At 38.9% G+C, this 14,863-nt stretch overlaps 1 protein-coding gene across 1 annotated transcript in view; it reads right to left on the reverse strand.

Annotated features, from left to right (window-relative positions):
* Positions 1–14,863, reverse strand: part of oca2 (oculocutaneous albinism II) — a 123,640-nt gene that overhangs the window by 18,476 nt on the left and 90,301 nt on the right. The window contains exons 22-23 of the mRNA XM_017718798.2: positions 8,706–8,799; positions 5,930–6,023 (exon numbers count right to left, since the gene is read on the reverse strand). Of these exons, the coding sequence (XP_017574287.1) occupies positions 5,930–6,023; positions 8,706–8,799 (188 nt within the window). The remainder of the gene's footprint in view (positions 1–5,929; positions 6,024–8,705; positions 8,800–14,863) is intronic.

Below are 14,863 nucleotides of genomic sequence, written 5' to 3' on the forward strand. Positions count from 1 at the left end.
GTATTTCTTTAAAATAACATAGACCAATGTTTACCAAGTCACATTATTGACCCAACAACTGATTTTTTATGTTGTCACTGTCACAATAAAACTGTGTATCTCAATACAGTAACTTTACAGGTGAAAGTCTGCTAATTTAAGTTAAAAAATATTAGATTGTTTCTGTTGGTCAGTTTATCAAAGCTCACACAATGTAAAGTGCAGCTCTCTTTCAACAGTGATGCACCCAGTCAGACATCACAATCTGAATACACAGCATCATAATCGCAATACTAGCATTTAGTCTATCTAGCCCTAGTTCCAGACATGCTCAATACATCAGAGTAGATCTGCCCTTAATGTGCTCTTTGAAAATGTGCACTGTCACCATCTTTGTGAGCTGACATTTTCCATACAGGTGTGGCCCACCTGCTGCCTTTTAGACAAGCCCCCTCACCTTGGCTGTATAGCTGCCAGCATGCTGTCTGTCAGCAGTCAAACCTCAGAAGGTCACACACACACCCACACACACACACATACACACACAATAAACTCTAACACAGCATCGCTGTACCTTGGCACAAAGTCCTTTTTTGGCCTGTCCTCTCCCCCCTCATTGTGATTTAATTATAAAGTGCTAAAGGCCTCTATGTGTGATATTATCTCTTAGAACTCTCCCTTTCACCTTGCTGACCTGCTTTTTGGAGAGCGATTTTAGGCCTGGCCATCAATTCATAGATATTGTAAGCCACAAGTGGCCATATTCAGCTCCTCTTCAAAGTTAGACTTCTTTTCATGCTGCACAGTGAATGAGAGGTATGATTTTTAGGCAGGCTGGTGGTAAGAGGGGGGCAAGTCGAGGTCTGAAAATAATCGTTTCTACTCTTTCTTTCCCTCAAACGGACATCTCCAAGTTCAGAGCATGCTTCTCCACGGAGGTCCACATAGAATGGCACTCGTTGTTCTTGATTGCCATGCACGGAGGGCATTTGACTCGCTGCCAAATGCAGATTGCACACCTGCAGTCTCCAAGTGCAGCTTTAGCATTGTCGGAGGCACAGGAGTAGTAGAGGGCCAGCCATGAATGGAAATGCTAATTACAGTGCATGGCGTGCCACATCAGTAGGCAAGGCAAGCACGAAGAGGCTGCTGGGGGAGACTGGAGGGAAAAAGTGTTTCATTCACCTAAATCAGTCAACATTGTCTTCCGTTTAAATGCCATTTCTGTTGTGGCTTCTTTTGTTTACAGCGTAAACAATGTGATATAGACAGGGTGCTCTCCTGAGTGCAAGTCAATGGCAAAGATAGATTCTGGATTTGAAGGGAAATTCTTCGATTAACACACTCAAATAATGGCACAATAAACAGCACAAGTAAAAAAGGGCTGCCTAATTTTATAATCATAAATATGCCATAATAATCCATTTTACTTCAGCTATACCAGAAGACTTTGATTACACCATGGGAAGACCTTTTATTTGCTTTCCTAGGCCATATTTTTCTAAACTTGATAGGTTTATGAAAAATCTGAACATATTTCGACATTGGTAGGAAACCCAAGGACAAGTGCACTCAGCAGAATGGAGGTTCTTCGTGGTTTGCCCTTGTTGCCCTGATACACTAAACTACAGCTATTTACTTGAAAGCTCTTCCGGCATTGTCCATCCATAAATTATCACAGTGATGATTTACAGAACAGCACTGATGTGGGCGAACAGGGAAAACCATACAGTTGCAGGGATTTACAAGCATTTGGTCATTAAACTTTTACTATCAGAGTCTCCACATGTCACACCATTAAGTCTGCACTTCAATCAAACGCCACAAACACGATGGAGAGAGAGAAAGCAAAAACGAACGGTGGTCAATACGAGCACTGTTAACATGACCCGGTGTGCCAAAACCGATTAGCTGAAAAGCAGCTCCCAGGGGCCCAGGTCACTGCAGCTATCCTCTTTAGCCTGAGCCGAGAGCTGCTGGCGCTGAAGGAAAGCAAGCTGTGGGAAGCCAGATGGGCTGCTTTTCTTCACACTGCTGAAACAGGCTCACCTCACCTCACAATAGCTCCATGTCATGGTGGTGAGTGATGGGCAGCAGACAAGGTTAATTGGCAAAACTGAGAGGAAAAGTGTTCTCTTGTGTACTAAAAAGAACAGGGAGCTCCACAGGGAGTGTAAAGAACTGTAAGCTACTAGGCTGTAAACTTACTGATATACCTGTATTCATGCACCAATAAGAATACAGATCAGTACATGACTACCGTTAACAGTTAAAACTGGTGCAATCGCAAAAGCACTTTGATATGATTGCCTGAGCTCTGACTGACATACAGTGTACCTGTACGTCACCACACATAGCTTTATAATTATTTATGGATATCCTAACTTGCACTAGTATTTAAAAAAATGAGTGATTTCATTGGTCTGAGTAATCTTGTTACCCAGGTACACAGGTTTCTTGTGGGCTTGATGGTGGCAAACTAACCAGCTTGAAGTACAACAGCAGTGGCACATAAAAAGCACCATCTTTGCTGATTTCAATGCTCTTTGATGCTCTTCTAAAGTTACTAAAGCTGTTGTCTGTTCTGATGTAATACTTTAGTAATGCTAAATGAACATGTTCATATTTACAGCTATATTTAAAAAGACAATATAACTTTATCTGAATCAAATACTGCAAAGTCTCTGTAATACTGAGATCTGTCTATATATACATAAAGAAGTCCAATTACAGGGTAAAATATTTTGTTAAAACACAGTGTCCAAAGCCTAAAATAAAGTTAGTGAGCTCCAATACTCAGGTGGGCTTATTATTTTTGAGCATTATGGTAAGACAGTACAGCAACTCTTTATCTTATTCCACTGGGTATTTTGGTGTATCTTGCAGGGGATCAATCACTTCCTTCAGGCCAACACACTAGAGAAAGTCTTCATTCCTCCCAGTACCTTGTCCACCCCTTCCCATTATGCACCAATCAACCAATTACAGCCAGCGCTGAAGACGCAGCTATTCATCATAAAGATTCACGACAGCCTGAAGTGCAAATTCCACTGAGCAAATGCATTATCGCCTGCATAAATTTGAGAGTGTTCCTGATGTGGTACATAATTTCTTAAGCTTACAGTCTATAAATGGCGGTGATAGCCATGGTCTGTGGCCTGGCTTCTTTACTCTGTAATTGAGAGGATGAGGCTGGGAGGGAGGTTAATGATGAATGAGCAATTATCCAAACATCTGCTGCCTCCATATTTGTTTTCCAAGTGCTGCCAAAAAAAGAAAAAAAATCCCAAAGGCTGTCGCATCCTCCCTGACACCATCTCAGCCCCCAGCTCCTCTGGCGCAAGCCTTGTTCTCCCGCTCTACCTGCTGCTGGAATATCTTGTGGACCCTGAGAAACATGCAGAGGATATTTTGGAAAATAGAAGTGTCACTGCATCAGAGACTTGATCTGTAAGTGAAGTGATCTGTAAGTGAACCATGCATCATATTTTTTGCATAACTAATTTTACTCTGCTGTGATGGACTGGCGACCTGTCCAGGGTGTATCGTGCCTTTCGCCCGAAGACTGCTGGGATAGGCTCCAGCACCCCCCCGCGACCCTGACGGAGAAGTGGCTTAGAAAATGGATGGATGGATGGATGGATGTATGGATTTTACTCTGAAGAATACAATACTTGCGACCAGTGTTCATTATCTTTATGGTGAAAATGCTGCTGTTTGCAGTCTGTGACCGAGGACTAGAAGTCCATTATCAGAGTTAAACTTTGTGATGAGAAAGCAAGCTGTAAGTGGAAAGAAAGGCAAAGGTAAGGGCTATTGCTGGACTAGTTCCTCTCCTTCAGAGATTAGCTTCCATTGATCAAGCCTTATCTCTGTGTCTGATGTGCTGTTTAGAGTGAGCTCTGGCTGACTGGGTATGGTGACAGGCCCTGGTCTCTGTTGGCTGTCACCGTACAGCCTCAGGCCTCATCTATTCTGAGTCTGAGCCAGTCAGACAGTCAAGCACAGAAACTACAAAGCAGTAAGGGGAAGCTAGAGGTTCATCAATAGAATGAGAAAAATACAACTAAATAATGAGAGGGTTTTGCTACACTATAAGAACAGCATTGAGAATTTTGACAATACTGTGATTAAAAACAACATCAAGATGAATGTCAAGTACAAGCATTGGAAACACTGACAGATCAGGACTTGCCTCCTGTACAGCCATTAATTCCTTTTAGGCTTTGAACTTATTCAGTTGGCTATTTTTAGAGAGATCTTGTGGGATGGAAACAATAATAAAATGGCCAAAAGAAGCTTAAACTGTCAATTAAGAGCCAGAAGACAGTGGAAAATCTCCAAGTCTGGCTATATTTGGTATGTCTTTCTTCTTCTGTGATTCTGTATACAACGAAAAAACAAGTTACAGTCTCTCACCACAAGCATTTCACAGCCCAATCAGACATGCATTCAAGCTTCTCTTTTCACTATTGACCAGTGCCACCCTTCCAGCTGGGAAAGCGCCAGCGATTGGGAAGCTTCTGTATTAGTATGGAAAGCACTTTCATCAAGCAGGTGGCAACTAGCAGGGGGAGCCGAATGAGACGCAATGGTGAATATCTCAGCAAGCCTCTCAGCAACCTCCTCAAGAGGTAATCAGCGGGTTGCTTTTTTACCTTTCAAATGTATTTGTTGATATGGCAGAGTACATGAAATCAAGCTACCATAAGTGTCCCACTCTAAAACCAGATCTGCCACTTTGCAGAATGAGAGGCAAATTATGGGGTATTTTTAGGCTTTAAGACATTGATTTGATTGGTATGAGTTCCACTTTGCATGCCACAGCACACCCAATCTACATTTTTAAACCCCCCAAAAACACTCAGTTGACTCTATCTTGATTTCAGCAAGGGTTTCAGCACTGCCAAGTTTGTCCAACCATGCACTGAACATGACTGAAAGGGTACACTCTTAAAACTAAAGTGCCAAAAATGGAGCTAGGAACTTATCAATCCATAGTTCCTTAAAGAAATATTTCTGTACAGGAGAAGTGTATAGGTCTGTGCCCAGTGACAGTTAACCAGTTAAACAGCCTCCAGTGACACTGATTATTTCCAACTGTAGCAGGGTTATGATATGTGAACATAAATAAACTTTCAAACATGTTTGATGATGTGTGATTCTATATTAATGCCATGTATTGTATCTCTGATCAGTGATGGTCCTGGACTCATCAGCAGTTAATAATAGTACTCACAGAGAATGATAATAATAATAATAATAATAATAATAATAGAAATATTTTTCATATCCAGTCATTTTGAGACAGAAACCAACTCTACATCAGATGCAAAGAAAGTTACAGCATGTAAGATAAAGATTAATTTTTGTAAAATAAAGGCTAAATCAAAGAAAATAAACTCAAAGTTTAAAAAACTCAACATAAAGAGCTCAACATAACAGCAAAAGGTGTTATGGTGACTAAAACACTTGTCTCCCATTGTAAACCAAGGTACTGTGGCAGACTTTCTCTTAGTGAGAAGATCTCTTGAAAAAGTCCAAGTGAGGGCAGCTCAGGTCATGAGGTTCCTTACAACCCGACAGGGTGAGTTGAGCAACCACAGACAGATCGATTTGTCTACAATAGGCCCAATTTTCCATCAGGTGGGAGTTGAAATGAGAACCTACCAGTAGCTCCACTGCTGGAGATGCCAATGGTACACAGCCAAACAGAGCACTCCTGTGCAACTCTCTCTCACAATCATTGTTTGATTTGAATAATAGCAATAAAGACTAGCTTTCCCCCCAAGCTGAAACAGACTGGCTGTAACAGAAAAGTATACCTGTTTATGCCTTATTGCCAACTGTTCCATGCCAGCATAGAAACTACAAAAACAAACTTGTTTCATATTATTTTTTTATATAAAGGCTAAAGATAAGATATGGTAATACAAATAGATGCACATACCTGAAGAATTCCATGAAAGAGAACCCGTAACCATGTTGTTCAGCAATTCCAGCACACACCACATTAGCAGATGCACCAATCAGTGTCCCGTTACCTGAAAATGAATGTTCAACTTAAGTACTATATGTATTAAATTGTAAATTAAGTATTTCTGTGACCTCCAAAGTGTCTCTATCATGAGCTAAAGGTAATTTTATGCAGTTAAGTGTACAATATAAATCAAGACAGCGCAGTGAGAAGGGGCAGTACTTCATCATTAAAACCATGCAGGCTGTCCTCCACAACTTCTTCACAAATACACTCTGAACATTGAAAGTGATTTAGAACTCATTTTTACTGCATATTTTGCTACGCTGATTGCAATTTAAAGCTCTCTGCTGAGCAATCACTCCTTTTGGCAGATCAACAATTGAATGACCTTGAGCAGTAAATAGCCAGAGTGGTTTTTAACAAGGTTTCTTCTGTGGCTCCTGCTTTGGGAATTCACAGCACAGAGAGGTACTTCTGTCCCCGATGGAGTAGAGGTTGCCTCTTCATCAATATCTGTTGTGTGAACTCCACAATAGCTTAGACTGCCACAAAATCCAAAATAAAACAAATAACTCCAGTTCTAAAATGATCAGCTGGATCAGCCACTTTAAAAGCCATATACTCAATAGATGACCAACTGAATCAACTGAATTCTGTAATAATGCTACTATCAACATTTCATTTGGCAATTAGGGCCGTGTAATTAATCAATTAATATGATTTTCCATGATAAACATATTGTTAAAGACTGTGATGGCAGAACGTATCAAATTACCTCACACATGCAGTGTTGGATTGACGTAAGTAGGCTGGCAGAAATATAGTGGTAGAAACTCAAAAAGTGCTTTGTTCTTTGCATTGTGTTTGAACCCTGCTCTCCCACATTGAGAGCAACTGACTTATCTATTTGGCTATTTGGGGCAGTTAAAAAAAACACACATGCACAACTCAAAAGCTACTCTCTCCTTAACTACTACTATGTAAATATACTGCAACTACTGAACTACTGACTAGTCTTATTACCAGAGTTGGGTGTTAACCTCTTAAACTCTCAGGCTTTTAACATACAAAGTCATATTATTCAGTAACTTCAGGGACTTCAATGCAAACTGGCTGAGTTTTTCTTAGATTATAGAAGTGTGTAATAAAAATGTTGGCCTGCTGGCAGGCCCTGGCCATTTAAGGGGTTAAATATGTGAAGCAGTAATGGCTGCTGTCACAATAAATGTGCTGTCACAAGAAATTAAATAAATATGCATTAATGTTTTTAATCCTGTATAGCAAAAGCTCTTCAGGAAATGCTAACTCTGCTTGCAATTCTCATGTAAGCAGCTATTAGTATTTCATTATTTATATTTTGCACAAATATGGTGAAGTAATGGTGCGTTGTTACTTGTAACTGGGGCTTTGTGTATTTTTTGCTTTTTCTTTTACAAGAGAGGTTAATTGGAATTGTGTTTATATGGCATTTTTTTCACTATTTCACAATTTCAATCATAATTTATTGCTTCTTATATAAAGATATTCCATATAGTGTGGCCCTACTAGCAACCATATCCCTCTGTAATAACTACTTTGCTTGGGAGAAACTGTTCACTGCAAGTATTATTTACATATAAACTAAATTATTGATGGAACATTGATTAATTTTATCATGCTGTATTTTGTTGCGACATTCGAAAAGTGATAAGCATTTTCTTGCTTTGTTCTTGTCAGATTTCCTTTTTCCATTTGGCTATGAATTGACTTTGAAAATAAAGTAAAACTAACCTGTTCATCATCTTTACAGAGATTAAGGCTGAAAAATCTCTGCTATAGTGGTTGGCAGTAAGTGTAGGGATGTGCTCCTTTCCTCTAAAGCTCCTCTCTAAGCATGTGTTATTTGGCCTCAAAGAATACCCAGCTCAATATTACTAGTTCACATCTCAAAAGGTGCCATCGTGGCAATGGAGCTGGATGCCTGCCACAGCATCCTATCAATCAATAGTACATCCGCCACACCTCCTCCTATTAGGGCAGAGTACAGCCACACCATTCGCTCCATTCTCACAGCCTACAGACGCCCAGGCACTCTGCTGAGATGGCCTTCAGACATATAATACTCCTATATAAGGAAAGCTTTCAGGAGAATTAGGAGAAAACACAAGATCCCTCTCTCTTCTGCTGTCTGCAACATTACATACAAGAATTAAGAGAAACTCTGTATTGATAATCTATATGCTAAGGAAAGAGTGGACTTGGATGAAGAGCAGATCAGATCTACCCGGAGAATTCATCATTAACTTAGAACTAAACAAAGTCTTTTTACTCTGTCTTTAGCTAATGTTTTGTAGATGGCTTTGATTAAGTCTTGATTAAGTCTTCAATGGTGCAATAAAGCTGCCGTTACATTTTCAGCTTTTTAAACTTTTTAAAAATTGTTTTCACTAATGCGCATGATGCTACAGCCATCTGTGGACAGGGGTCTAAGACAGCACAACTGGCCTTGCTCTCTCTGAGTGGGTAGGATGACCCCTACCTTTCCCCATCACTCAGCATAACACTAGCCAGGCCAGGTATCTGCTGACAGAACAAAACTGGCAGTTAGCGTTCTCCTCCAAGTACGTTCAGCTGTCCAATGATGTTGTGTTAGCAGCAGTTCAAAAAGATGCAGTGGATGGCTTCAAATGACTGGGAGGAAGCTTGTGCTTGCTTTCGCTGTCCTTGCACTGGTTTTGTTGTGTACAGTACTAGAAATGTGACCAACCTCCTAAACAGGCTCCCATAGCCAAAGCGAAGATGAGGGGTTTCACAGGCAGGTTGACATCTGCATCCTGACTAAGGTTGATCAGCACTGGAATCTGTCAATGAATAAGCAGACAGCATACACACAATTCATAAATAAAAATAGCAGTTGAATTCAGATATATATTTACTGTATACTTGGAACACTGTCTGGTCATTTGACCTATTTAAGCTGCTGGACTATCTAAAATGTCTGCAAAATTAAAGCACTAAGATTTAATTATAAGTCATTCAGAGTCGTTTGATGTGAAATGCTCCATTCTAGAGAAAGGTACCAAGTCAGAATTGTTCTGAGCAATGGTGATTGGACATACATGCCAATTCCTCTAAAAGCTACATTGCTTAATGTTATTATATGAAATGGTTTTGGATCTGCTGTCTGATTGTTTTAATTTTCGCCATTAAATTTTTTTTTTATTAATTTATGGTGGAGAGGTATATGCAGGGTGTCATAAATAACCCCCAAACAAAAATGTATTTCTCAGATTTTACTATTATTTTACTGTTACCTATTTTACATAAAAAATATCAGAATGTTCAGTGGTCACTTTGGAAAATGAATAAAATGGTTACATTTGCACTGTAAGAAATCCTGGTACCTATCTAGTTAAAAATATCTAACAATTATTTAGGAACTAACACTTATGGTTTCCATATGGTAGTCTGGGCCTGGTGCAGGTTAAGAAAATGTTCTAAAATACTCAATACAGGCAAAGGTATGCAGACACTTGACCATCACATCTATGTGAGCTTTCTAGACATCTCATTCCAAAACCATAGGCATTAATATAGAGATGCCCCCCACCCCTATGCAGCTACACTCCACTCTTCAGGGAAGGCTTTCAACAAGTTTTTAGTGTGTGTCTGCGGCAATTTGTGCTCACTCAGTCAAAAGAGCATTTGTAAGGTGATGCTGGATGAGAAGGCCTGGCTCACAATCAACATTTCAATTCATCTCAAAGGTGTTCAGTGGGATTTAAGATTAAACTCTTCATGGACCTCGCATTGTGGGCATAGGCATGCTGGAACAGGAAAGGGCCTTCCTCAAACTGTTGCCAAGAAGTTAAAATTTTCTGAAATGCTGTAGCGTTAACATTACCCTTCACTGGAATTAGTGGACTGAGGCCAAACCCTGAAAAACAAAGTCAGACCATAATCCCTCCACCACCAAAGTTCAACGGTGCCACTAGGCATTCCAGTAGGTAGTGTTCTCCTGGCATCTGCCCATCAGTTTTTGCATAGTTCTTGTGCTGATGTTGTTTCCACAGTCAATTTGGAACCAATGATGTAATGCAAAATTACTCGGTTTTTTTGTTTGTTTTTTTTTTTACTGTACTGATGCACAGTATCACTCTGCTCTGTCCGACAAAACTTACTGCAAGTGGCAACCAATCAGATTGTTGATATGTGGCACAGTACAATGGCATCACTACAGCATCACTAATATGCTAAAATCAGCACCCCCACTTCCTGCATCCCTACTTACAGTTGATCGGGGCAGACCTGGCAGGGCAGAAAATCAGAAAATAAGAAATTGATTTGTGATAAAGGTGGCATCCTGTGAAGGTGTCATGTTTAAAGCCACTCAGCTCTTCAATACAACCCATTCTACTGCCAGTTTGTCTATGGAGACTGCACAGCTAAGTGCTGGCCTTTATACACCTGCTTGAAATGGGTTTGGATTTAACACTGGAACTCAATTGTCAGGAGGACTGTCCACATACTTCCAGCCATAGAGGGTATATTAACCATAATGTAAACAGACAGCACTCAAAATGAGTTCATAAATTCCAGGGCATCGCAGATACATAGGTCATGCAATATGCTATACAGATGACAACTCCTCATTTGAACTTTTTCAAAGCATTGCCTCTAAGTCCTGACTCTCAAGCACCTGCCTTGCAGGCCTGTTAACAGATTGAGTCATATTTCTGTAACACACGGCTCAGGGGAAAGAAATCAATAAAGAGCGACATTGGATTTTTCTATTTTTTCACCCATACTTACAGGCGCACTGCATGAATCAACAGCATCAGGAAAATTGGATGGAGATGAAAATATGGTTCAACTGCTGATGTATGCTCTGAATTTCACTGCAACAGTTTCAGCCAAGAAACACAGCTAATATTGACACAGTCAAAAGCGCTTCCTTGCTGAGGCTTAAATGTGGAGTGTGTTTATCACACACAGCAGGACAGCAGCAAAATAAAATAGCTGTGAGAATTGAAGTTGTGAATAGATTTTTTTTTTATAAATAATAACTTTTCATGACTTTAAAATAACTTTTCTTGTGCTAGTGTTTGAGTTGGCTTGATTATCATCCCTCACTGTCTTGTGGTAAGAAGAAAGACATTCATTTCAATGAAAATACTTACTGTACATTATACTCTGTGTTAACTTCATGAGCTTCCTTATTAGGCTACTATGCAGAGGTATAATTACAGACTGTAGCTCATCTGTTGTCATGCACAATTCACCAGCCACCCCTTACCCTATTTAGACAAGTGTCGATATTCAATAATAAGATATACTGCAATATTCAACACAAACAATATTGTTATAGCAGAAATATTGAAATACTGTCACTGCATTTTAACTAGTTGAAGTTTCACAACCAATTTGTTACACATCATCACTGTCCAAAGAAAAATAAACTGTATCTCCAAAACAGCATCTTTTCAGGAGAAACCAAAACATTCTTAACTTTCAATGTAAGTTGATGGTTTTATTCCAAGTGTTTTTGGAACATTTTTAATGGTCTATTCATCATAGAATTTCCACACAGTGTAAAAGCCAACCGCCGTGTTGAAATGATGTGGAAAAATAAAACTCAACAAAAAAATGGAGTTACATCTTTTTCTTTGGACAGCAATAGTATGAGGAATCTTTACATCACTTTGTGAAGGTTGCAGTGCCATCCTTAATACCTGATATGCTATTTACAGTAACAAGTGTCTATGACCGACCTGCCCATTAAGACTGTCAAAAAAACAGCATTCTCAGAATTGATTGAAGACATCATTATATGAAGAGTCATCAGGGAAGGTTCTATTAAAGACAGATGTCCCCAAAATGAATAAGCACCTACACATTACTGCAACTAAAGATTACATTTATGTGCATGTATAATGTCTGTCACATGTACTGGTTTTTCTTAATATAATATTGTGATAATTTCATAAAATGTGACAAAGGGCATCACAATATTAAATAGTTATAACGGCACATACCTAACTCTATTCTTTTTCTCTCCAATTTCCATCCTTGATAAGTTCCTGTTCACAGTGCTGCTGCTGATCACATATTATTTGAGTATTATTTCTATACACAATAGTGATACTGATGCTCTGTGGTCCTAGTATGAGTCAGTTTCAGTTCACTGTTGCATGGATTTTTGCCATAAGCAGCACACATATTTAATTTAATAATAATAATTCATTTTAATTTAATAATAACTGATTAGCTACAGCAGGTTTTGGCCAGTAACTGTAAATACAGAGATTCCTTGAGAAGAGGTTTGGAAATAGTTGAGCTAACACACTGACAGATGTAAAAACAATGTGCTGTTCATTTGTTTAACTCTATGTATTCTAATATTAGTGTTTAATAAAAGCACTGACTGACCAGCTAAATACTTGTAAAAGAACTTGTATAACATATTACACATATGTATTTAGTTACACATATGCACTTTAATTGCCTACTTATTAATGAAGGCAACACAATATTTTCAGCTGATGCATCTCAAAAGATTTATTCCCATCACTCAACATGATTAAACCAATGTAATTAAACCTTTAAAATGATAACAATTCAGTTACATGAGAGACTACTTAAATACTTTGTGGCAATTCACTGCCAACTGAATACCACTAACTCAAGATACATGTAATGAATGGACATAAACTGCTTACTCAAAGCATTTATAATATAAAATAACTTTGCTGCTTCACTGTAAACATTGCACTGTTAACCTTTAAACAGTGAGTGTACTTTAAAAAATAGAAAACTGACTGCATCACTTTTAAGTACATTAAGTAATTAATTTTAAATGAAGTCTACAAATTTGCATTAACTTGGGTAAACCTTTAATCCTAAAGTAGTGCATAGATTCTGAAGTTTGGAATCAAAAGTTAATATTTCTAAGCAATATTTAGTAGAATGTTCAATGCTCACTCAATACTATTACTGATTTTCAATATTGGAGTTTACAGTGGCACGATTTATAAAAAAAAATAGAGCCAGAGTGACACTGAACTCCTGAAAAGCCCTACAGTCCCGTAGTCAATGCAATTAGCAGGGTTCACATCTCTATTAGTGCAGTCTGTGCATCTCTATTGACTTGTACAGTAATGTGTTGTGTTGTAATGGTATCAACCCATAATAACTACAATTACAATAAGTCATCATCCTATCATCCCAACTATCGTTCCTTATATTTCCAATATTAGCACAGCTAGTTTTTATGTGACATCCATAACAAATCATCCCATAAGCTGTAATTCTGTCCTGGCGGTCCCCAGAAACTTGCTCAAGGTCACTGAGCATGATTTTTGAGGCTAATGGATTTTCTCTGCCAATAAACAAGCACAAAGTGAAAGGGGTTTAGTGGTTGTCCGCAGCGGTCGGCCATAGAGGATAAAGACCCAGCAGCCACCAGCAGCACCACACTGACTAAGAGCATAATGATGAGATACACAAAACGCTTTCCTGTGGCTACAGCTACAGAGTTCTCAATATCTCTCTCTCTCTCTTGCACACACACACACACACACACACACAACCCACTGACTCACATTGTGGTTTCAATAGCCACATGTTCTTCAAGAGACTTCTACTTTCAATATAAGCCCAGCTTTAGACAGACAGTTCAATGTGTAGCTGAACGCTTGTTTGTGGCAAAACCTCTCTCAGCAGCCTCAGCTGCAACAGGCTTGAATAAATTACACAGCACAATTGTGATTACATTTTCTACTACATTTGCCATCCGGCTCATTCAGCTGTGACACAGCCAGTGTGTAAGGGAGGGCCCTGAGAGCCCGAACAACCTTACAATTGAGCTGACAAGAAAATAGCAGTTTTATCTTTGCTGTGGAACACAAATAACTATTCAAATTTCATCTGGAAATAGTGAGGAAGCCCTCAGCCCGACATGGAAACCCCTTCACGGCTATTAGATGTACTTTCTGTTGTGTCATAACTCGTGTTATCTGCTCCTAACCGCCTGTTTCACAATTAACTTATTTTAGATGTTCATTATGTTGTCTATGAGAGATGTACTGGAAAAAGACAAAAGAGAAAGATTCTAGCACCCATAATAGCAGCCACACTGCTATTTCTTTATGGCCAAGATGAAAGGGGCAGAAGAATAGGAGGGGAAAATGGACATGTCCACAAACCTCTGAAGAGCACAATCTCTTACATGACTCAGAACCAGGCTGCATTTTCCAAGAACATCACTGAGCAAAGAGTACAAGGACACAAGATATTTCAGAATTCACAGAAATCTATGCAGAGTTAACCCTGTCTTTCCTGACATAGCATCAGAGATCCACTCAGAGACTGCAGTGATGTGCCTCCAGAAAAGCTGGGCTGCATTCATGTCCACTCTGGGCATATTTAAATAAATCAGCATGTGGGATCGGAGCTTTCTGTATGTTATTGTTTTCTATCCCTATGTAAAGGTAGCATAATGCTGCCCGTGTCACTGGATGCTGGATTATAGATTGCCAAACGATTATTATTCATTTGTTTAATCAGAGTAAAAATAAAATGTGACTGAAGTGTAAAGTACAGTCACATGCCAAAGTTTGTGCCCCTAGTCAAATCGTATGTTGTTGATTTTCACACAGTATTCCAAAAATTACAATGCACAATAACTGTTTATTCACTGAATTTAACTTTGTTAAAAGTGTTAAAAAGAAGTGGTCAATGCAAAACTTGTGGCTTATTTTGGGCTATAATTTCTCCAATATGTAAAACTTACCAAACAGATATGAACTGTACATTTAAAAAGATGCATTACCTTTTCCAAAAATCAAGGAAACAAAGACTTTTATTTACAGCTATCAGATTAAAGCCATGTATCTCTATTTTAGAGCTGCAGCTGTTCATTTGTGT

The sequence above is a fragment of the Pygocentrus nattereri genome, chromosome 26, assembly GCF_015220715.1.
Source record: "Pygocentrus nattereri isolate fPygNat1 chromosome 26, fPygNat1.pri, whole genome shotgun sequence".
NCBI classification, from domain to species: domain Eukaryota; kingdom Metazoa; phylum Chordata; class Actinopteri; order Characiformes; family Serrasalmidae; genus Pygocentrus; species Pygocentrus nattereri.